The 26,221-nt window shown below is 38.9% G+C and overlaps 1 protein-coding gene across 1 annotated transcript in view; it reads right to left on the minus strand.

Moving 5' to 3' along the window:
* Nucleotides 1-26,221, minus strand: part of CSMD1 (CUB and Sushi multiple domains 1) — a 2,072,278-nt gene that overhangs the window by 135,308 nt on the left and 1,910,749 nt on the right. The window contains exons 42-47 of the mRNA XM_061404066.1: nt 25,217-25,405; nt 19,330-19,507; nt 17,277-17,422; nt 16,428-16,508; nt 15,243-15,356; nt 2,813-3,001 (exon numbers count right to left, since the gene is read on the minus strand). Of these exons, the coding sequence (XP_061260050.1) occupies nt 2,813-3,001; nt 15,243-15,356; nt 16,428-16,508; nt 17,277-17,422; nt 19,330-19,507; nt 25,217-25,405 (897 nt within the window). The remainder of the gene's footprint in view (nt 1-2,812; nt 3,002-15,242; nt 15,357-16,427; nt 16,509-17,276; nt 17,423-19,329; nt 19,508-25,216; nt 25,406-26,221) is intronic.

Below are 26,221 nucleotides of genomic sequence, written 5' to 3' on the forward strand. Positions count from 1 at the left end.
CTTTAAAAATTGAAAAAAAAACCAAAGCTAATACTCAACATAGTTAATAGTCACTGGCATTATTCTCATCACCATAACCTGACAATATTTGTTGAGACAACTCACTCTATTGAATCCAGAAGCTGCACCCACACTTTAAGGTCTCCTCCAGGACACCCCTTGATGCCATCTCAAATTCTAACAGGCTTCATGGCTTTCCTGCCAATGCAGGAGACACAGGAAACTCGGGTGTAATCCCTGGGTCATGAAGGTTTCCTGGAGAAGGAAATGGCAACCCATTCCAGTACTCTTGCCTGGAGAATACCATGGACAAGGATTGTCTGTGCTGTTTTACTTGTTGTTTGAAGAGATAATTTATATTCTAAAATGAAATGCCACTGGGAAATAAATTCACCTGAATTTATACAATTTTAAAATGTCATTTTTAATGACAGAACTCGAGTCAAGTTTCAGATATTCTTAATCAAACATGTAATCCTTCATCATCTTTCATCTTTTGTCTTTGCTTATCATGTAACAAACTTTCTAAAGGATTATTCTTTAAAAATATACATGTCCATAATGAACAGCAGTACCATCTCTTTTATTAAGGTGAAAATTATCAAGTTCTGCACAAGTGAAGACCACCATATGTATTTTGACACCTTTCTCAGGTGAGTTCTATAATGATTTAAGTCCTATTTTCTTTTTAAATTGAGGAATATTCACCACTTGAGCCGTGTGTGTGTGTGTGTGTGTGTGTGTGTGTGTGTGCGCACTCAGTCATGTCCAACTCTTTGCAGCCCCATGGACTGTAGCCCATTGATCTCCTCTGCCCATGGAATATTCCAGGCAAGAATACTGGGGTGGGTTGCCATTTCCTCCTCCAGGGGATCTTCCTGACCTATGGTACAAACTTGTGTATCTTGTGTCTCCTGCATTGGCAGGCAGATTCTTTACCACTAGCACCACCTGGAGCCTTGCTGCTGCTGTTAATAAAGCTTAAAATTGATATAGTCAATTTATTGTTATTATTTTTTTGCCAACTCATGAGCTATAAAACAGCCACTGTGTTTCAAAAAAACAAAAGAGATGCAATGAACATGACATTTACTGCAACACAAATGCCAGTGCTTAGAAAATTATTCATATGAAACTCTGACCTTTCATTTTATAGAGAAATCTTTGAGAGTAAAACCAAACCTACTCATAGATATCTGGCAATTTTGACAGCAACTGCTTTGATATTATCTCTATTAGCTATTTTGCTTGTGGTTTATCATGGGCGTGATCTGTCTGTATTTGGAGGGAGCTCATACTGTAAATGCTTTGGGCATAAATTATTGATAATGATTTTGCTTCTGAAATTAGAAGAGGTAGAAACACTGCCAGCTAAACTTTCAATTCTACCAAAGTAAAACAAAGGAACCCACATATATTTAGAATGATTATGTAAATATATATATATATAACTACATACAGAATTTATAGGAATACATATACACAAAGACACACACAGCCCCTGGAGGTTGGTTGCCTGCCTTTACTATTTGTGACATCTAATCAGCCTCAAGGCACAGTTTCCCTGGCTCCTCATTGACAAAAGAAGCCTGTTTGTGCACCTGGCTAATGTGTTACTTCTTCCTATCCTAGAGATTAAGGGCCAAGTCTTCAATAGTACATGTCTGTTTTAACATGCACTTAAAAACTCTGAAAATGAAAATATTACTCTTCAGTCCTCTGTTTCTACATATATAAGTATGAGTTTAATTTCCAATTTAGCTGCTCATCTTTGGAAATCTGCACATTACTGTATATCCACAGAAGCAACTTGACTATTATGATTCATCAAGTCAGTAAAAGGCATGCAAACATACGCAGAATCAATTACAGTAATTTTTTTCACTGAATTGATTGTTATTTATCTGAACTCAGTGACAAATCCATCAAAACATGTGAAAACCCTATTATTATCTACATCCATAATTGTATCATGGTCTAATTTTTGGGCTATGATAATGCTTTAGTACAAAGAACAATTATTAATATCAATTTCATTTCAAATCAACAATTCAAGCACATACTATGTTTTAGCAGAGCACTGTCATTTTAAAATGTTCATTAGAATTGTACAAAAATGTATAAGACTCACATTGAAAACTGTATTAGCATTTGTTCAGGGAACTATCTCTAAAAAAATTCTACATTAAGAATACTATAGCATTTATCACCCAGAAAACTCTATGAGCCATTACTTTTATATAATTCTAGTAAAACAATCATTTAGACCAATTAAAGTACTTATAGGCCTCTGCCCTCTTAAATTTCCTAAAATATCTTCTAGATCAATATAACCTTTGAAGAAAGGAAAGGAAGAGTTTCTGAAATCATCCATACTTTAAAGCCCCATGTTAAATAATTAAAGAATGGTTAATGTAAATTCAGTACATTTTTAAGGTGTATTAAACCAGCATTTTAATGGTTTAAATTTGCAACATTAAGAAGGGCATGGTGATCTTTTTCCTATCACTTGATCTCTGAGACCACACTAGTCCAAGAATAATTCATTTTCCATTTAGGGGGAGATGTAATTTACCTCAAGAATATATTCAAGTTTGTGCATTACAAAATACAACAGGATCCTTGTACATTATGTGTAGGTCCCTGGTATGTATTCTTTTTTTGACCGCACCTAGAGACATGTGGGATCTTTGTTCCCTGGCCAGGGATCTAACCCACGCCCTCCGGAGTAGAAGCTCAGAGTCTTAACCACTGGACCACAAGGGAAGGTCCCAAGGTCGCTGGTATGTTAACAAAGTTTGAAGAGACTTACCATCAAATACTTCTAGTGCGTCAAATTGCTTTTCACTTTGGAATGTGTCTACAAAGATGGTGATATTGTAGTTTGGTTCCACTCGGATGCTCCAGGAGCAGGTCTGGGAGTTAAAATAGTTGCCTGGATACCCTGGGCTGAGGATGACGCCAGAGGATTCTGTCCGGACTTCATTGGCTGGGCATTGTGCTAAGGAGAAAAGCACCAGGGAAAGTTTTCCTTAACAAAATCAATTCCTGGGTATGCAAGCTCATGGGGGAAAAGAAAAAGCAATCTTACTAAGTCAACTGTGACCAGATTTAGTAGGTGATACACACATAGCCTTTTCATCCTGTTCATGGGGTTCTCAAGGAAAGAATACTGAAGTGGTTTGCCATTCCCTTCTCCAGTGGACCACATTCTGTCACAACTCTCCACCATGACCCGTCCATCTTGGATGGTCCTACACAGCATGGCTCATAGTTTCATTTAGACTAGTCTGTGGTCCATGTGATCAATTTGATTATTTTTCTGTGATTGTGGTTTTCATTCTGTCTGCTCTCTGAAGGATAAGGATAAGAAGTTTATGGAGTGTTGTTACATCAGAGCAGAACCCAACTCTGGCTGTACTGTACATTTAAAGCAGGTCCAGGGAGATTGTAAAACCCTAGGCCCTGTGCACATGCAGACAGAAAAAAACTTAACACTTTACTTTACTTTTTTAATATCAACACATTTCCTTAACTTGAGAATACTCACTTTTGTGATAGCCCTCTGTGCTAAAATACACTTGGCCTGTGTCTGGGGCCCCTGGTAGGAGCTCCCCAAACCCTTGGAGTTTCCTGAGTGCTGGAAGTGTCTTCACAGCTCCAAAGGCCCCTCTGGGTGACACCCGAATCTGAGCTGATGAGATGACTCAGGGTGGTTCTGTGTAACCTCAGAAGGGCTGAATACCACAAGCACCCAGGGAAGAGAGGGTGCAGACTTCCTGCCCACTCACACACCTGGGGGAAGCAGGGAAGGTGGGGCTGGGGTACTGGAGACTTGGTTGCACCAAAGCTCTTAAACAACGTATTTGTTGAGCCTGCAGGTTGGTGAAGGCACACACAGTGGGTGGTGGGGCACCCCAGGTCCTGGGAGACACCTCCAGGCCCTGCCCTTTGTACCTTACTTGCTCACTCTACTGTTGATAGTCCCCTATATAACATTGACTGTAAATGTGAGTCACATTTGTTTCCCTGATTTTTATGAGCTGTTCTAACAAAGGATCAAACCAGAGAGGGGGTCCCAAGATGGTGGAAGAATAGGATGGGGAGAACACTTTCTCCCCCACAAATTCATCAAAAGATTATTTGAATGTCAAGCAACTTCCACAAAACAACTTCTGAATGCTGGCAGAGAATACCAGGAACCCAGAAAGGCAGCCCAATCTCTTCGAAAGGAGGTAGGATAAAACGTAAAAGATGAAAACAGAGACAAAACATTGAGGGATTGAGACTCATCCTGGGGAGGGAGTCATGAAGGAGAAGTTTCCACACAGTAAGAAAATCTCTCACAGGCGGGTCTGTGGGAGTTTTAGAATCTCAGAGGGCAACATAACTGAGAGAAAAACAAAACAAAACAAAACAAAACACAGACTCTGCGCCTAACTCCAACTGCCAGAAGAGAAGTAGCCTAGATGCTCACATCCGCCACCAGTGAGTGGGGGCTGGGCAGGGAGGCACGAGCTGAATCATTGGCCCTTAGGGTAAGGACGGGGCCTGAGTGCCCTGAGGACAATCTAAGGGAGCTAACGTGAGATAGCAACCCAAACTGTGGTATCGCCAGAGAGACAAAAAATACGTCTTTCCCACAAGATGCTCTAACTCTCAGCCTGGCACACTCACAGAACAAAGGATTGAGTGAATAACAAAGGAGAGCTGGCTGTCTGTGTGTACGCCCCTCCACCTCTGGAGGCAGAGAGGCAGGCCTACTACAGCCAGAGTCAGAAGGCAAGGGGCTGCTGCAATCTCAGCCCCAGAGAGGGCATCCTCCACCAAACTGTGAGGCTCCCAGTTGCTAACCACATCTTCCTGGGATCCTAGATGGTTGACATCTGCCAGGAATGTCGCAGCCTGAGATCAGTGCCCCAGAGGAGACACACAGCACACCTGAGATGGCGCGCTTGAGGTGTCCCCGGGAAACCAAGTAGCTGGGACTGGGGAGGTGATTAAGACACATGGCCCACCTGGGACAGTGCACTCACCAAGCATCTGGTCACCTGAGCTGCTCGGACCTGGGAAGGGCACAAAACGCACAGCCCAACCCGGTCTGTGCCCTGTGGAGTACCCAAGAACCTGAGTGGCTCAGACCTGGGAAGTACATAAAATGCAGGGCCCATTTGGGACAGTGTCCTTGCAGAGCTCCATGGAGCCTGAGCATTGTAGATCCAGGAAGCACATGCTGTCTTGGACTGGGGCAAACCCAGTGTGGTCCATACACTGCAAACACTCCCCACAAATGCCAGTGAAATTTGTTTAGAGAGTCCCTCCCTCCCCAAAACACAACTGAACAAGTGAGCCTAAATAAATGACCACCTTTGCCCCCTACTGTCAGGGTGGAAATGAGACACAGAAGAGACTTGCAAACAGAGGAAGCCAAAATAAACAAAGGAGAGGGAATCACTCTGGAAGTGACAGGTGCAACAGATTAAAACCCTGCAGTTAATACTGACTGTGCATTGGAGGGGGCCCATAGACCTTGAGAACAAGTGCAGGCTGGAACAAGGAACTATCTGAAACTGAACTGAGCCCACACTTCCCATAACAGCTCCAGAGAAATTCCTAGATATATTTTTACTATTAATACTTTTTAATTAAAAAAAATCAAGTTCTTTATTACACCTTTAATTTTCATTTTTATAACCTACAATTACCCTGCAAAAATAAAAGACCCTATTTTATTTATTTATTTATTTTTAAAAGACCCTATTTTAAAAGCAAGTTTCAAATATATGTGTGTGTGTGTGTGTGTGTGTGTGTATGTGTGTTAATCTTTGTGATTTATTTTGCTTTGTATTTTTTTATATTGTATTTTTGAGAGTCTAACCTCTACTCTAGATTTTTAACCTTTGCTTTCTGGTATTTGTTATCCACTTTGTATCTTTAAGAATCTAATCTTCAGTATCCATTTTCATTTGATTACTGGCTTGATTGCTTTCTCCCCTTTTGAATCTCCCTTTTCTCCCCCAGGTCACCTCTATCTCCTTCCTCCCCTTTCTCTTCTCTACTTTGTGAATATCTCTGGGTGTTCTGGGCTGTGGAGAACACTTCAGGAACTGATTACTGACTAGATTGCTCTCTCCCCTTTTGACTTCCCCTCTTCTCCTGGTCATCTATATGTCCATCCTACCTCTTCTCTTCTATGTAACTCTGTGAATCTCTATGCATGTCACTCAATTCTGTGGAGAATTGTTCACCATTAACCTAGTTGCTTTATCATCTGTGCTGTATGTGGATACTGTAAGAGAAGGACTGAAAGTCAGAGGCAGGAGGCTTAACTCCACAACTTGAGAACATCACAGAACTCCTGATTCCAGAGAACATTAGTCTCTGGACCTAACCAAAAGTCTTCATACCTACACTGAAACCAAGCTCCACACAAGAGCTAACAAATTCTAGTGCCAACATGCCATGCTAATTCCCCAGCAACACAGGAACACAACACTGATCATTTAAAGACAGGCTGCCCAAAGCCATGCCAAACCTGTAGACACCCCAAAACTCATTACTGGACACTTCATTGCACTCCAGAGAGAAGAGATCCAGCTCCACCCACCAGAACACAGACACAAGTTCCCCCAACCAGGGAAGCTTGACAAGCCACTAGTTCAACCCCACCCACAGGGAGTAGATGCCACAATAAAGAAGAATCACAAACTTCAAATCTACAGAAAGGGCACACCAAACACAGCAATCTAAACAAAATGAAAAGGCAGAGAATATTCAGCAGGTAAAGAACGTGATAAATACCCACCAAACCAAACAAAAGAGGAGGAGATAGGGAGTCTACCTGAAAAGGAATTCAGAATAATGATAGTAAAGATGATCCAAAATCTTGAAAATAAAATGGAGTTACAGATAAATAGACCAGAGACAAGGATTGAGAAGATGCAAGAAATGTTTAACAAGGACCTAGAAGAAATAAAGAAGTCAATTAAAATTGGGAACAATGCAATAACTGAGATTAAAAGCTCTCTAGAGGGAACCAGAAGGCAATGGCACCCCACTCCAGTACTCTTGCCTGGAAAATCCCATGGACAGAGGAGCCTGGTAGGCTGCAGTCCATGGGGTCGCAAAGAGTCAGACACAACTGAGTGACTTCACTTTCACTTTTGACTTTCATGCATTGGAGAAGGAAATGGCAACCCACTCCAGTGTTCTTGCCTGGAGAATCCCAGGGATGGGGGAGCCTGGTGGGCTGCCGTCTATGGGGTCGCACAGAGTCGGACATGACTGAAGCGACTCAACAGCAGCAGCAGCAGCAGCAGCAGAGGCAATCAATAATAGAATAACAGGCAGAAGAGACGATAAGTGAGGTGGAAGATAGAATGGTGGAAATGAATGAAGCAGAGAGGAAAAAAGAAAAGAACATTAAAAGAAATGAGGACAACCTCAAAGACCTCTGTGACAACGTTAAACATCCAAACATTTGAATCATAGGTGCCCCAGAAGAAGAAGACAAAAAGAAAGGGGAAGAGAAAATATTTGAGGAGATAATAGTTGAAAACTTCTCTAAAATGGGAAAGGAAATAGCCCCCCAAGTCCAAGAAACCCAGAGAGTCCCAAACAGGATAAACCCAAGGCAAAAGACCCCAAGACACATATTAATCAAACTAACAGAAATTAAACACAAAGAGAAAATATTAAAAGCATCTGGGAGAAGCAACAAGTAACACACAAGGGGATCTCCATAAGGATAACAGCTGATCTTTCAATAGAAACTCTTCAGACCAGAAGGGAATACTACTACTACTACTACTACTACTACTACTACTACTACTACTACTACTATGGCAGGACATAATTAAAGTGATGAAAGAGAAAAATCTACAACCAAGATTACTATATCCAGCAAGGATCTCATTCAGATATGAAGGAGAAATCAAAAGCTTTACAAAGAAGCAAAAGCTGAGAGAATTCAGCACCACCAAACCAGCTCTTCAACAAGTGCTACTGGATCTTCTCTAGACAGGAGACACAGAAAAGGTTTATGAAATTGAACCCAAAACAACAAAGTAAATGGCAATGAGATCATACTTATCAATAATTACCTTAAATGTAAATGCATTAAATGCTCCAATCAAAAGACAAAGACTGGCCAAATGGATACAAAAACAAGACCCCTATATTTGTTGCCTACAAGAGACCCACCTCAAACCTTGGGACACATACTGAAAGTGAGGGGCTGGAAAAAGATATTTCATGCAAATAGAGACCAAAAGAGAACAGGAGTAGCAATACTCAAATCAGATAAAACAGACTTTGAAATAAAGACCATACTAAGAGACAAAGAAGGACACTACATAGTAATGATCAAAGGATCAATCCAAGAAAAACATATAACAATGATAAATATATATACACCCAATATAGGAGAACTTCAGTACATAAGGCAAATGCTAATAAGTATGAAAGGGGAAATTAAAAGTAACACTATAATAGTGGGGGACTTTAATGCTCAAGTCACACATATGGATAGATTAACCAAACAGAAAATTAGCAAGGAAACACAAGTTTTAAATGACACAATGGGCCTGTTAGACCTAATTGATATCTACAGAGCATTTCACCCCAGAACAAAGGATTTCACCTTTTTTTCAAGTGCACAAGGAACATTCTCCAAAACAGGTCACATCCTGCACAATAAATCTAGCCTTGGTAAATTTAAAAATACTGAAATCATTTCAAACATCTTTTCTGATCACAATGTTGTAACATTAGATGTAAATTGGGGGGGGGGAAACCTATAAAGAACACAAACATATGGAGGCTAAAAAACATGCTCCTCAATAACCAACAAATCACAGAAGAAATCAAAAAGGAAATCAAAATATGCACAGAAACAAAAGAAAATGGAAACACAACAACCCAAAACCTATGGGATTCAGTAAAAGCAGTGCTAAAAGGAAGGTTCATAGCGACACAAGCTTACCTCAAGAAACAAGAGAAACATCAAATAAATAACCTAACTTTACACCTAAAGCAACTAGAAAAAGAAGAAATGAAGAACCCCAAAGTTAGTAGAAGGAAAGAAATCATAAAAATCAGAGCAGAAATCAATGAAAAAGAAACAAAGAAGACTATTACAAAAATCAACAAAACTAAAAGATGGTTCTTTGAGAAGACAAATAAAATAAAGAAACCATTAGCTATACTCATCAATAAAAAAAGGGAGAAGAATTAAATCAATAAAATTGCAAATGAAAATGGAGAAATCACAACAGACAACAAATAAATACAATACAAAGAATCATAAGAGACTACTATTAGTAACTATATGGCAATAAAATGTGTAACTTGGAAGAAATGGATGAGTATAATCTTCCAAAACTGAACCAGGAAGAAATAGAAAATCTAAACTGAGACAGCACAAGCACAGAAATCAAAACTGTAATAAAAAATCTTCCAACAAACAAAATCCCAGGACCAGATTGCTTCACAGGTGAATTCTACCAAAAATTTAGAGATGAGCTAACACCTATCCTACTCAAACTCTTCCAGAAAATTGGAGTGGAAGGTAAATTCCCAAACTCATTCTATGAGGCCACATCACCTCATACCAAAACCAGACAAAGATGCTACCAAAAAATAAAACTACAGACAAATATCACTGATGAACACAGATGCAAAAATCCTCATTAAAATTCTAGCAAACAGAATTCAATGACATATTAAAAAGATCATGCACCATGACCAAGTGGATTATGCCAGGGATGCAAGGATTCTTCAGTATTCACAAATCAATCAATGTGATACACAACATTAACAAACTGAAAGATATAAACCATATGACTATCTCAATAGATGCAGAGAAAGCCTTTGACAAAAATCAACAGCCATTTATAATAAAAACTCTCCAGAAAGAAGGCACAGAAGGAACATTACCTCAACACAATAAAAGCCATCTACAACAAACCCACAGAAAATATTATCCTCAATGGCAAAAAATTGAAAACATTTCCTCTAAAGTCATGAACAAGACAAGGGTGCCCACTCTCACCAGTATTATTCAACATAGTTTTGGAAGTTTTACCACAGCAGTCAGAGAAGAAAAAGAAATAAAAAGAATCCAGATTGAAAAGAAGAAGTAAAACTCTCACTGTTTGCAGATGACATGATCCTCTACATAGAAAACCCTAAAGATACCACCAGAAAATACTAGCACTAATCAATGAATATAGTAAAGCTGCAGAATATAAAATTAATACACATAAGTCCCTTGTATTCCTATACACTAACAATGAGAAAACAGAAAGAGAAATTAAGGAAACAACCCCATTCACCATTGCAACAAAAATAATAAAATACTTAGGAATAAATTTACCTAGGAAACAAAAGACCTATATATAGTAAACTATAAAACACTGATGAAAGAAATCAAAGAGGACACAAATAGATGGAGATATATACCATGGTCATGGATCAGAAGAATCAATATAGTGAAAATGAGTGTACTACCCAAAGCCATCTATAGATTCAATTGAATCTCTATCAAGCTACCGAAGGTATTTTTCACAGAACTAGAACAAATTATTTCACAATTCATATGGAAACACAAAAAGTCTCTAATAGCCAAAGCAATCTTAAGAAAGAAGAATGGAACTGGAGGAATCAAGCTGCCTGACTTCAGACTATACTACAAAGCTACAGTCATCAAGACATTATGGTACTGGCACAAAGACAGAAACATAGATCAATGGAACAAAATAGAAAGCCCAGAGATGAACTCGTGCACCTATGGAACCTTATCTTTGACAAAGGAGGTCATAATATACAATGGAGAAAAGACAATCTCTTTAACAAGTGGTGCTGGGAAAACTGGTCAACCATTTGTAAAAGAATGACACTAGAACACTTTCTAACACCATACACAAAATAAACTCAAAATGGATTAAAGATCTAAATACAAGACCAGAAACTATAAAACTCCTAGAGGAAAACATAGGTAGAACACTCTCTGACATAAATCACATCAGGATCCTCTATGACCCACTTCCTGGAGTAATGGAAATAAAAGCAAAAATAAACAATTGGGACCTAATTAAATGTAAAAGCTTTTGCACAATGAAGGAACCTATAAGCAAGGTAAAAAGACACCCTTCAGAATGGGAGAAAATAATAGCAAATGAAACAACTGACAAAGAATTAATATACAAAATATACAAGCAGTTCATGCAGATCAATACCAGAAAAATGACCCAATAAAGAAGACATACAGATGGTTAACAAACACATAAAAAGATGCTCAACATCACTCATTATCAAAGAAATGCAAATCAAAACTACAATGAGGTACCATCTCATGCCAGTCAGAATGGCTGCTATCAAAAAGTCTACAAACAATAAATGCTGGAGAGGGTTTGGAGAAAAGGGAACCCTCTTACACTGTTGGTAGGAATGCAAACTAGTATAGCCACTATGGAAAACAGGGTAGAGATTCCTTAAAAAACTGGACCTAGAATTGCCATATGACCCAGCAATCCCACTGCTGGGCATACACACCGAGGAAACCAGAATTGAAAGAGACACATGTACCCCAATCTTCATCATAGTACTGTTTACAATAGCTAGGACATGGAAGCAACCTAGATGTCCATTGGCAGATGAATGGATAAGAAAACTGGTACATATACACAATGGAGTATTACTCAGCTATTAAAAAGAATACATATTAATTAGTTCTAATGAGGTGGATGAAACTGGAGCCTAATATACAGAGTGAAGTAAGTCAGAATGAAAAACAGCAATACAGTATATTAACACAAATATATGGAATTTAGAAAGATGGTAACAATGACTGTATATGCAAAACAACAGAAGAGACACAGATATAAAAAGCAGACTTTTGGACCCTGTGAGAGAAAGCATGGGTGGGATGATTTGAGAGATTAGCATTGAAACATGCATATTATCAAATGTGATATAGATGATGTGTCCAAGTTCAATGCATGAAAACAGGGCACTCAAATCTGGTGCACTGGGACAACCCAGAGGGATGGGATGGGCAGGGAGGTGGGAGGGGTGTTTGGGATGGGAGGACACATGTACCCCCATGGCTGATTCATGTCAATGTACGGCAAAAACCATCACAATATTGTAAAGTAATTAGCCTCCAATTAAAATAAATAAATTAATTAAAAATTTGATGGAAGGATCAAACCAGAGGAGAGGTTCCTGGGAACCCCTGATTGATAACCTGTCAGTCAGAAGCACAGGTGACAACCTGCACTCGGTATCAGCATCTGATACCAAGGTGAGGTTTGTTCGGTGGGACTAAGACTCTAACCCTGTGGGATTTGACATTATCCTAGGTCAAGAGTTCGGGATGGAGTTAAACTGTAGGACACTCTGCTGATGTCCAGGGAAAATGAGAGAACTGCTTGGTAGTGGCGAATAACATTCTATACCCTCATTTATTTACTTATTTTTTCTAAATTAAGGTAAGTATCCAATAAGGTAATATTTATCTGCATAAAATGTGAACTTTCAAGGAACAGTTTATTCCCCTCATTCCCAAGGAACAATCAATCACCCTAAAGTGGTGACAATTTTCAAAGCAGAACGTCTAAAAGTGTGGTTATGACACTTGAAGAAGTAGGACTCATAACTAGTACAATTTGTCATCAAGAATTTATTGGAGGATTTAGCCCAATCAAACAACAGAAAAGTGTTAGAAGAAAAATGATAATTATGTGTTTAAATATTTGGTAGAAGACATTGAAGTCCCTATTTCCTTTTTTAAATAACGAGGTGTTCAGGGAATGCCAGATAAGGGAACTCAGTTCATTTTAAACAAATTTACTGCTGAACAGAATCAGAAGAGAACTAAGCCATCCTGAGTAGTAACTGCTGTGGGTTCAGAGGGCCTGGGGACCTCTGACCTGAGCACAGAGATCCTGTCTTATTAGCCGGACACTTTCCACAAATGTGTGAGAGCAGAAGTATCAATACTCTAGAGGATGACACACTTGTGTGTGGGTTTACTGTGCTCCTGGACTGTCATGAAGTTATTGCATTTAAGTGGAAACTAGGTTAATCATAGGGGAAATGACAGAATGGAGACACTTTCCTTATTTTTGAAGTAGCATATTAAATAAAGACTTAAGCCTTTCTTCGTTAATCAGTTAAGCCCACCTTTGCTTAAAATCACCTATTCTGATAAATTGTTAAGGCTGTGTTTGGTGGGATTAAAATGGGCCTTAAACATCTGAAGATTTACTTCAGTTAATTTATATATAAAATGGCAAAAGATGAAGATTTTATACCCACCACTCCACCATCTTGAGAGATAAATCCTCTGTAGATCACTGTGGCTAATGTAGCATGGTCCTGACACACTGGTTTTCCAGGGGAAAAAAGTGACTTCAGTGTCCTGACTTAGCACCTCCCATGAGACCCCCAGCTTCTAAGCCAGGAAGCAAGAGGCAGGGTCTCAGTGACACCATGACCACAGGGTCAGCTAGGGTTTAAAGCCAGAGGCAGACAAAGTGAAGGCATCTCCCCTGCCTGCCCCATCGGAGTTTCCCACACCCACTGGCTCCCACGTGGGTGCAGTTACAAAGTATATTTTTCTCAGAAATAATCTAAGTTACCTTGGTTATTTAATAATAATTCATTCCAGATTTTCTCCAGATGTTGGAAATCATTTCCTTCTGTAAGGGTGACTGAAGTCTGCCTCATTAGCAATGAAAATGCACCATATTACCAGATATTCTGGAAGAATCAATTCATGGGCTGAACATTTGCAAAATCAATACTATTGCAATGCAAAGAAAATTGCCTTTTAGAGGGTAGATAATTAGCATTATAAGAGGCTTAGAATTAATTTAAGATTTACTTCATCTTTATACCAGTTCCCTAAACAATGCAGACAAATGATCCTTCTCATTACACATATAATGCCCAGAGGATTAGTGTCTTAACCAAGATCACTGGATAATGAAACCTAGACTATCGGTTTTCTCTTCATACATTCTGAATTTTTATATATTTCACTACCCCTAGTAAATGATAACATTCAAATTCTCTGAAAGAACTGGGAATGGGGGGTTCCATTCTTTAAAGGAAAGTGAAAGGGAAAGTCACTCAGTCCTGTCCAACTCTTTGCAACCCCACGGACTATACAGTCCACTGAATTCTCCAGACCAGAATATTGGTGGCCTTTCCCTTCTCCATGGGATCTTCCCAACCTAGGGATCGAACTCAGGTCTCCTGCATTGCAAGTGGATTCTTTACCAGCTGAGCCACAAGGGAAGCCCAAGAACACTGGAATGGGTGGCCTATCCCTTCTCCGGTGGATCTTCCCAACCCAGGAATCGAACCATGGTCTCCTGCACTGAAGGTGGGCTCTTTACTAACTGAGCTACCAGGGAAGCCCTTCTTTAAAGGAAGTAAATGTGATTGTGATTTTGAAGTCACAAAATAAAATCTGTCTTAATTTGGGAAGCTTTCTGATAGGTAAACCAATCATACTTCTGACTTACATTGAGACATTTTAGCTTATTTATGTCTTTTTCCAAATCTTTTTTCCTTTCTATAAAACTTGAAAGTGATACTTTTAAAAGTTTTTTAAGTGATCTAATTATATACAAATCAACTGAATCAATAGATTTTCTTCTGCTCTCATATATTATCTGTTATTACACATGGGTCAAAGATATGAAACACGCATTATATGAAACATATGTGCATTTCAATGTCTCTATACTTTACAGAACATAGTAAACACTAGATAATTTTATGCATTCTTTTATGCCAAAGAATTCAGAGGGAAATATAGTAATGCCTGCAATTTGCCTAGAAGGTATCAAAAATATCGATTATTCAATACTTTATGTAGAGAGAGACGAGACAGGTGACAAAGGGTGTGTAGGAAACATTAATGGTGCAACCTTGGTGATGTGTATTAGTTCTAAAGTTTTTCAATTTTGCCATATGTTTGAAAATATTACAAACTGTTGGGAAACAGCAAGAAGTCTTATTTGATGTAGTTTTGATTTTGTACAGCTAGCTAAAAGAGAAGGGTAATTAAGTATTTCTATTTTTGGGTAATTTAAATTGCAAGAGAATCATAACACAGAGACAAACTCAGATGCATATAAAGAAATTCAGATGCATACAAGAAGTTCAAACCAATAAAGTAATACAATGTTCCATATGGAACAAGCATATTTATAGTACAAACTTCATACCTTCACATGTCGGCAGGGAACCTTCAAACTGTAGCTGGGAGCTGAGCTTACAGGTCAGTGTGTCCATCCCAGACAGCGTGTACCCAGGGTGGCACTGGTACTTCACGAAGTCTCCTGAAAGAGTCCACATGCATACTTGGCAATTCTGTCTCCATGACACAAGCAGTGTGTGAATGTTATTAAACACATGTGACACTCAAGTTGATGTGCAAACCACTTCTTAACCATGATTGGTATTCATGCTTAGTCTACTTAGTGAAATAGTGTCATTTTTAGTTCTTAATTTATAAAAATGCTCCTTTAAATGTAACCAGTATTTCTATAGAGATTATGGAGCAGTTTTTTCTTCTTTGACTGATATGTCTATGTTCATTCCCTTTCCCCTATGATTACTAATAAAAAAGAAAGAAAGATGAAAGAAGGAAAGAAAGAAAGGGATTCAGAGGCTTGAGACCAAAGGCTGTATAAGAGAATGTCTTTAATGCATCCAGATAGGGCTACAAAATGACCTTGGTAATTAGCACAATGTTCTCATCAACTAAGCCGTCGGGAATAGAGCAGAAACTGGTCACATGGTTTGACCGCCACTATAAAACAGGGTGTGACACAGGACTGGGTATTTATAATTGAGACCGAGAAATGCTTTGTCACAATAACTGGTTGGCCAACATATGCCATGGTAGGTTTCTTAATGTGGCCTGATGATTATATAATGAAATAGACCACTAATTTAAAATGAAAAAAGAGAATTTCTAAATAGTATCATTCAATATATTCACCAATTACATTCCAGTTTCAAGGAAAGGTCCATGTTAGACTAACCATTATTTCAGCCACAAATGACTTTCTTCTTCTGGTGCACCAAAATGGTTCCCTAGCTAAACACAAACATCTGCTTAAGTCTGTGTCTGAAAACTGCTTTTAGGAGAAAAATACAAACTGGTGAGTGATGCAGCAGGAAAATGTGCTCAAAATAGCAAAAGCAAAATTTAAATGGAAAAAAAAAATCATTGAGATGAAGAAAGAAAAACATATTTATTCAATTCATGACAAATGTGTATCTCTCTCTAGGAAAGCTTTAGGAATATTTCTGACAAACATTCATCAACTTGGCTATCTACTGCAGTTGTATGGGTGTAAAAAAGCTGTGTTGAGCTGATGATGTTGTAACAACGAAAACGTTACCTATTTCAAAATCCTCATCCTCTGTAAGCGTTTCTGCCTGTGGAACTGCTGGGGGAGGCTGACATTTCTTGAGCTGAAATGCTACATCATTTATACAAAAAAATAATAAGTGAAATTACATTTGATGAACAAACAAAAATCTTACAAAAAACATCTCTCTTGTGTTGTTACAATGCTTAGGTCTAGGAAAATATCTATATTTGTAAATTATAGTTTTACTAAAGTCTCTAGCTTCAAATGCTTACAAAATTGAAAGGGAAAAGTACACCATTTAAAAAAATTATGATGTTTAAATAGAAACACTTTACATATATTTGGAATTCTGCAGGAGAAATGGTTCATGCTGGTTCCATGTCCATCAGGATCTGGCATCATCTTCCTCAGTCTCTTGTCCTGAGGATTTGCATGTGGCAGTCCTCAAGAGAGATAAGGGACTGGTAATGCTTTTCCCCAAACTATTTAGCATTCATTCTCAACATCAGTAGAGATTCGCTTTGCCCCATCTAAAATTACACAACATTCACTATCGAGGTTCATCTGGAGACAGAGATGAGGAAATCTCTGAGAGCTACTTAACTGTATTTCCATGGTCTCCATATCAGAGTTTCACATACAATACGCTTATCCTGGGGGCAAATCCAAGATAAACTATAAAAGAGATGTGAAGTCCTAAATACGTCAGTAAGGAAAAGGAATCACAGGAACCTCAGCATGAAATGTGAGAAAATCCTATAGGCTTTCGGTTGACAGAAACATGGAACTTTAGCTGTAAACAAAGTTTGTGTCAATCCTATGAGAAAAGTCAGCTAGGATTCTCTGCCATCATCAATGGAGTGAAAATACACTGACCGTGAAAATTGAGGACGAAGAAACCTCCATTTGAAAAGTCACTGTGAAATTTGAGCAGGACTTGGTTGGTGGAGCTGTATGCTGTCTCCAGGGCGGTGTTCCCACTGAAAACCCCCAACTGTGGAGAATTCTGATCAGGACCATCCCTGGGAAAGAGAGGAGGAGCCCTCTAAATAGAAAGCTTCCAGTTACAGCTTAAATTCACAACCGTTTTCTTCTGACTGCAGGGCTCTGTCTTGGTGAAAGATGATGCTCTAACCCCAGGATCCAGCTGAAAAGCCTGGTCTTCAAACAGCAGCTTTGGGCTCCCTTGTTCCTCCTACACCTGACCTTCTCAGAGGTGTTTTTGAGACAAGGTCACATTTATTCTAGTGACGTCAGTACCACTTATCAACTTCCTTTCAAATGTTCCCATTTTAAAGTCTAAATTCAGGGTGTCTCTTTAATTATGGGTGAGATTTATGGAGCTCTTATGGCTGAATTGAAATATTTTAAAAAACTGAATAAAATATTACCATCTTCTAGATTCCGTGTTTAGAAATACTAAGATGTTTAATATTCATAGATGACTGCACTCCAGTCTGTCTCATGAGTGTTCAGAGGACAGGGACTCCCTCCACTGCTGGAGGGAGACCTTGCTCCTACTGCTAAATCTACTGATTAATCTGGGTAAACCTGCTGATATTATAGTGTGGCTTTTCATTTCAGTGTTGTTTGCCTGTCTTGCTTTGCTTCATAGGTCAACTTAATATTTCAGGTTCTCCATTTCTGCTCATTGCCACAACACAGGTCCTATCCCCCAATCTCCCCTCCTGTGAGAAATAGCCCTATAGAATCTCCCCCTATAGAAATAGCCTCAAAGGCCAGTCTCCCATCTTATCCAGCTGACCTGCCCCCCTACACAATAATAATGGGTATTCTGCATCCAGGACCTAGTCCTATAATTCTCCTTCTTATGACTCTAAAGTGAATCTGTGTTGCTCTAGTATAAAGCCCAAAATCCTTAACATGATGTATGAGGCCAGCTTACCTGGCCAGGTCACCCCTTCTCTCTTCTGTGCTTTCCCAAAGCCACATCACACTTGGGATCTCCCAGTGCCTGCAATTCACCTGTTCTCTTGCCTCAGAGAATTTTCAATGGCTAAGACAACCCCTACATTTACAACTTCACCAACACACACACACACACACACACACACAGTTTTGTTAACTGTGATTATGCTTGAGTTTTCAGGGCCTTTTATTCCTAAAGCACATCCAACTTATTCCAAATCTGGGCTGTGCCCCAATGGTAAGCTCTACTCTTCCCATCATATTTTGTCATTCCCATTTCCCCTATAAATTCTCACCTCCAAAGGCAACGGTAGAAATAGTAATTCTCATAGACATGAACATTCAGTGAAGGAGAGTTTAGATTAGCTTACCCAGGCTACATGGCTCATTAGATGGGGAGCTAGGGCTACATCCCCCTCGGCATCCCCTACACAGCCCATGGTAGGGAAGGCGGAGGTGGGTGGGGGCAGTTCCGCAAGGTTTATAAAGTACAGAGAGAAAGCTGTGTGCAATCATTTCTTCAATATTTCCAGAAGCATCAAATTATTATATGGCAAAGGAACCAACAAGCTTTTCTTTAAGAAAAAAAAGATTTATACTTGAAAATGAAAAAGAAAAGAAGGAATTCCCAAGTGGCCCAGTGGCTAGGACTTAACTCTTTCACTGACAAGGGCCCAGGTTTAATCTCTGGTCAGGGAACAAAGATCCCAAAAGCTATGTGATATGGCCAAAAAGGTAAGTAAATAAAAATTAAAACAAGAAATAAACATGAAAATAAAATACGTTTGGGATATTCTCCTCTATCTAGAGTAATCTTGAATATATCTACCATGTAGCATGGTACATGAGGTTTATTCTATCTCTAGATTTAGTTGGTAAATTTCTGTTTTGACATCTACCTAACTACTTCATCTCTAAATCGATGAAAGTGACATGTAAGTGGTTACAAGAACAGTTTATCACAAGGACAGATGGGTGTTTTCAGGAAAGGTTCTCATACCAAACTGCTATGTAGTCGTTGACAGCTTCCGTCTGCAGCAAGGTGAAGTTGATGTAGACGCCATGGCCGGGAGGCACTGAGATGAGCCAGATGCAGTCCTTGAGGATGGGGTACTCATCTGGAAATCCAGGAGAATAGATGGTTCCGTTCTGAGATGTCACGTTATATCCACAAGGAGCTGAGAAGGAAGCCAAGAAAAATCAAGCCTAACACAGTCCAGCGAGACATTTGTCAGTCTCTAAAGTCTCTTAGCCGAGATTTTCCTGCTAAGAAATAATTGTGAAATATCCCTCAGCAACTACTTTGTCAAAATAATTCCCCTCAAGTCTTAAAACCTTGGAAGAATTTTACTTCTAAGCTACCTTATCTAAGTTTTTAAACATATTCTCCAAACATTCAAAATCCCCTCAGGATAAAGTCATTTCCACATAATTAAAAGGAGAAAGAAATAAAAAAAAAAAATCTTAGTCAGTAGTCTCCTGAGACTGAGCTGATAATTCACTGGACTATCTGACGCAAGGGATTATGTTGAAATTATGTGTGAATATTTAACTGAAAAATATTTTTTTTTGTTTTAAGTAAGATTTCTAAAGCTTATTTAAAATGCCTAAAAAAGAAGCATCTAAGTCTATCTGCCTTGAAACAAAGACCTTATAAATTCTCCCGAGATCTATACCTAGAGAAAGTAGATAAATTATGTGAGTGAAAATTTATAGTAACACTTCCACATCTCATCCACTACCAATGATGTGAAAAATCTCAACAATACCCAGAGTCCATTTTTATTTTACTTAATAAAGTGATCATCACTCTTGTCATAGAAATTATTTTATTTTTGGAAAAATGAAATGATCATACATGAGCAGATAATCCAAACTATATTCTTTAACTCACATCATGGTATAAATACATCAAAGTCATAGACAAGTATACATTTTAATCAAATTAGATTCTATAAGTAGATTCTATAAGAGTATCTGTTACTAACATGAATCTTATGAGGCTTTCAAATATTTGCCATAAAAGGTATAAAATTTAGGTGGAATGAATAAACCAAGGTACATTTTTTTAAAGGTTAAAAACAATTTAAAATTATGACTGATGGAATATCATTAAGCCAAAGTAAGCATACAGATGCACACTGATTTCAAAGTAGACAGAAAATGTACCAGTGTCAAGTAGATTGACTTGGTCTGAATATTGGGTAAATTTATTTTAAGGCTGTGTGGAGAACGTTTTACAAGTTTTATAGCATAATTGTAAGTGGGCTTTGGAGAAAAATACACCTTGACCTGTAAGCTAACAAAATATAATATACAGATACCTATAATCTATAAAAATGGGGCCAGAAGCCATGCTGGAGTCACAGCAAGTAGTTACCTGGTGACCCCTGGAGATGCCATACTTCTTCTTAGCTGCAAACATCATGTCCTCGTTCACCTACATGAATAGCTCTTGTGTTTTTCTCCTATTTTGCTGGCAGGTGAACTGGTCCCTTCCTCAAAACTCAACTCAAATGTCACCACCTCCTGACAGCCTTTCCTGGTGGCTGTGGTTTGGATACTTGTCCCTGGGCTACAGTTCATGGCCAGCCATTCTTTACCATTTGACTGTCAGCAACTAGAAGTCCGGGACCATATCCACAGCCCCATCAAACCCCCTCTCATCAATCCCATTGCCTGGCTCCGATCTCAATAAACGACAGACACCAAATAATTGAGGGATTGGAAATGAGTGAGACAATGAAGGGAAAACACTTAAAGCATGTGTTGAAGCAGGTTGACATACCTCATGTGTGATTTGAAATTATTCATTATGTATTGATTTATAACTCTAAATTTCCCTTCAGCATTTTTACTTTTTAATTTGCAACTTATTAAAGTATAGCCACTTTACATGGAGTAGTACCCTTCCCATGGGGAGGGGGAAAAAACAGAACAAACAAAAAACATGGTGTCCACCTCTTAAAAGGCTAAATGATATGGTTATTTTTTTCATAAAATACATTCTGATATTCTTTGGTCACTTAGTATATTTGCCATGATATATCTATGATATTCAAATAACAAATCCTTTTACTCCCATGTTCAATGAATGTTTATTGAGAGTCTATTATGTACCAGGCAGCTTGGCTGAGCTGGGGCTAGAGCAGAGAACCATGCTGACCCCATCCCTGCCTTGCAGAGCTTGCTGTATTTAGCAGAGTGATGAAGGAAGATGTTAAAAGCTAAATAAGTATGAAGTTTGACTTGTGTGATAATACTCTCGATGCACTTAAAACATTTTCTCAAGGCAAAATCCTATATTCTACAGAGGAAGATGAAGGACCATAAAAAGACATAATGAGTAAAGCTGCCCCTCCCTTTCCCTTGATCCAGCACCTTCTCCCAGATGCTTTCCCCTCAACTTCATGGCACCAAAGCTGTATTTTGATTTCCACATCCCAGCGGCATCTCAGGGATCTCTGCAGCAACAGGGACCTGTGATCCAGCTCAGCAGGAAATGCACCCACCCCCATCCTCTCCCTGAGGGTGAGGGTCAAAGAGGCCCCTCCAGTGGAGAACAGCCAGCAAGCCCAGCAAGGTGGAGATTCTGGGCACAGAAGGGTCCCTGCACCACCTGCAACCATAAGTACTTCCCAGCTTCTCACCTGTCTGCCCAGGAGCCTGGCCCAGCAGGAGGCGCAGGCAACCAAGGAGCCAGGAGAGAGACCACAGAACATGAGAGCTTTACACACTGCACTTCACAGCTAGGGGCCACACAGATGGCACCCCTCCTCCACTCCAGGACCAGAGAGCCAACAAAAGCAATCCCTTCACACACATGAATAAGCACTGCAGTAGTGGCATTTATCATGTTAGGTAGTTAGAATAGGAAAAAGGAGTCCAGAATGGCAGGGGCTAAAAGACAAGGAAGGGAAAAACCCGCAAAAATAGAACAAAGGAAGGTCCAAGGAATGGAGTGAGGACTTGAGGTAGATCAAACAGCACTTCTGGCTAGCCCAATTTACATAGGGCAGGCCCGGAGGGGTGGGGTGGAGAAAAAAGCATAAAAAGAGGAGCCAAAGGGCCTGGGGTCTCTCTCTCTTCTCTTTGCATCTTTTGGGTCATCATGACCTCACACCTCAAAGATGTATTTTCCTCTACTTTCTAAATAAAACGGAGCTGTAACATGGAGCTGTAACACTGGTCTGTCCAAGAGCTGTAATGCTGGCCCATCCAAGGCTATAACACTGGTCCGTTGCTTCAATTTTTTGTTGTGACAAGACAGAACTGAGGAACTTACACACTTCCCCAACAATAATAAGAAATATACTTTTGATCTTCCTCCCTGTTTTTGGCCCAGAGCTCATAAAACCCTTAGAATTTACAAAGTGATAGAAAAAAAGTTAAAATTGTCTTTTGTTATTCAAAACAAGACCCTTTCAACCACATCTGAGTTTATGTTAATAAGGAAATTAGGAAATCTGAGGCCTTGGGGCTAGTTGCAAGGGGAACCAGCCTCAGATTGGAGGTTCAGCCCCAACCCCACCTCAGGAAGCGGATGAGGGAAAGAAAGTCCATTTAATCACCAACTTGAGGGCCTTTGGTCTTAAAAGAATATTCCCTGGTTACTTTTATTTTTTTAGAATTTAATCTAATATTGTTGTTGTTGTTCAGTCACCCAAAACCGTCCAACTCTTTCCATCCCATGGACTGCAGCATGCCAGGCTTCCCTGTCCTTCACCAACTCCCAGAGCTTGCTCAAACTCATGTCTATCGAGTTGGTGATGCTATCCAACCATCTCATCTTCTGTCGTCCCCTTTTCTGCCTGCCTTCGATCTTTTCCAGCATCAGGGTCTTTTTGAGTGAGTCAGTTCTTGGCATTGGTGGCCAAAGAATTGGAGCTTCAGCTTCAACATTGGTCCTTTCAATGAATATTCAGGGTTGATTTCCTTTAGGACTGACTGGTTCGATGTCCTTGCTGTCCAAGGGACTCTCATGAGTCTTCTCCAGCACCACAATTTGAAAGCATCAATTCCTCAGCACTCAGCCTTCTTTGTGGTCCAACTCTCACATCCATTCATGACTACTGGAAAAACCATAGCTTTAACTAGATGAATCTTCGTGGGCAAAGTGATGTCTCTGCTTTTTAATATGCTGTCTATGTTTGTCATAACTTTTCTTCCAAGGAGCAAGCATCTGTCTCCCTTGGGTGACTTTTGTCTTTTCTGTTATAAATCACAATTGTGAGTAGATGGCTTACTGGGTTTTGTGAGCCTACCAGTGAGTTATCCACCCTCAGGGTGGCTGTGGTCCTGGGACTTTCATGTGGCACCAGGAGTCCTGGGCAGTCTTGGGTGTCTGCAGGATTTTGGCTCCATGGTTTTGCCAACTCTGATTAATATTCTGCATCATATATCATCCAAAAAGATATATTTTATTATCATTACACTGACAAAATAATTCTAAATGGGCAGTTATTTCCATGTTGGAAAGTTGAGCTTGAAAAAGCAATGGAATATAATTAAATACTTAATTCTATTTTTTATATCAAGCCAAGGAGTCTCCTACTTACATCTGAATTCAAAGAACTCAGGAAACAACTACAAGTAAAAAGGGATTTCAGTCCTAACAATTCAAAGCAATTTTTACATAAAAACATGAATTTGTAAAATGGTGAGTAGTTTTTAAAGTGTTTTAATAAAAAATATCAGATATCCCACTGCTATTGTTAGTTTTATAAAATGATTTTTAAATGCTGTTTTAAGTTATTAAATCTGTAGTTGATTAAAATTACTATTTAAAAAACACAGCAAATGTTTTTCTTTTATAGTTGTTTACATAATGATAAAGAATGGAAACGTACAGGTGAAAAAATATCATCTAAAAAGTCTACCTATATGCTTTTTTTTTTTAACTTCTACAGTAGAAATTCAAACACAGCTGGATACCTTTCCTTTTTTTGCCCCTGGGATATAAGTATTTAGCATTTCAAAGGTCCACAGAGTTGGTAATTTCATTATATTTTCGTTCAGAAATACTGTATTTATAATGTTAGAATATTAGGTTTACAGCAAACTTTTCTATTTCAGATGAATTCTTCAAAAATAAAGTACTTGATATATTTAACTTAAAGTTGTAGAAATTTCAAAGTCATAGTAAAAATTAGATAATCAAATAGAAGCTTTGAAGAAGTGACTTCTGCTCAGACAAGGATATTCACTGAATCTAGATCCTCCTTGATGTCATTCCCATCACCCGATTCCAACATTTCTAAGAAACCCTGATCCTCAAGCACCATCCTAGGACACTACTTCATTTCCCCCCAAGACTGCTCCTCTAGGATGTCTTTGCTAACACTGCTTCTTCTCTCTGGGATGGTCTCTGAGTAGCAAACTAGTACGTGCCATTCAAATCTAACTACAAAAATGACGTCAGTTTTCTGAGATACCAAATCAGTGTTATTATTGTAAAGTTAAACAATAAAAAAGTATCTAGGGTAAGATATGCACTCAATACCCCTCTAATCCAAAATTTGATGGAACCACTTTAAAGCCAAACACTGCTCTAACCATGAAGATAATACTCTCAATCACTTCCCCAGTAATCACCGTCTTTTGTACCTTCAGTCATCAAAGCACTCCTCGTGCCTGATTTTGCATAATAAATATTCGTGTTTATTATTTTGCTAACCTTATAATCTCCTTGAAGGCAAGGCCTTTCCATTTTTTTTAACTGACTGACATATGATATATTCTTGAAATACTAAATAGAATGAGTTTAATAGAGTCCCAATAAAAATTGGTTGAACAAATTAATGAATTCTGGAATGCATTCATTTAATATTTCATGCACCATTATACATGTGGAAAATGAAACTGCTTAAGAAAAGTGATTAACCCACCGTCACATCTTGGAAAAGGGTAGTTCCAGTTTCTGTTGATCCCGTGCTGACAGGTGAGCACTGGGTGGCCAATTAAAATGTACCCAGGATAGCACTCGAAAGATATTGATTGTCCCACACTGTAGTCAGAGTTGACCATATACCCATTCTGGAAAGGTGGTGGGTCAGGGCAGTTCTGTAATTCATAGGCTGAAACAGACAGAAACAAGCTCATAAATAAGAAGTGCATTAGTCTGGAATTTAGAGGAGGAATAGGATGACATACAGCTTCTTAGCATGAACTTTTTAGATATAAATTTTATGAAATCTTTACTAAGATACCCATTATCATCCAGTCACATCACTTCATGGTAAATAGAAGGGGAAAAAGTAGAAGTGTGATAAATTTTATATTCTCAGTCTCCAAAATCACTGCTGATGGTGAATTAAGCCAAGAAATTAAAAGATGCTTGCTCCTGGGAAGGAAGCTAAGGAAGCTAAGACAAACCCCAAAACAGCGTATTAAAAAGCAAAGACATGACTTTGCCAACAAAGGTCCATCTAGTCAAAACTATGGTTTTTCCAGTAGTCATGTATGGATGTGAAAGTTGGACCATAAAGGAGGCTGAGCACCAAATAATTGATATTTTCAAGTTGTGGTGTTGGAGAAGACACTTGAGAGCCCCTTGGACTGCAAGGAAAACAAACCAGTCCATCCTAAAGGAAATCAACCCGAATATTCATTGGAAGGACTGATACTGAAGTTTCTATACTTTGACCACCTCATGTGAAGAGCCGATTCATTGGAAAAGACCCTAGCGCTGGGACAGGTTGAGGGCAGGAGGAGAAGAGGATGATAAAGGATGAGACAGTTCGAGGGCATCACCGACATGAGTTTGAGCCAACTCTGGGAGATAGTAAAGGACAGGGAAACCTGGTACGCTGCAGTCCACAGAGTCACAAGGAGTTAGACATGACTTAGCACCTGAACAACAACAATATAAAACAGTACTTATTTTTAGTAGT

This window comes from Bos javanicus, chromosome 27 (genome assembly GCF_032452875.1).
Source record: "Bos javanicus breed banteng chromosome 27, ARS-OSU_banteng_1.0, whole genome shotgun sequence".
Lineage (NCBI taxonomy): Eukaryota > Metazoa > Chordata > Mammalia > Artiodactyla > Bovidae > Bos > Bos javanicus.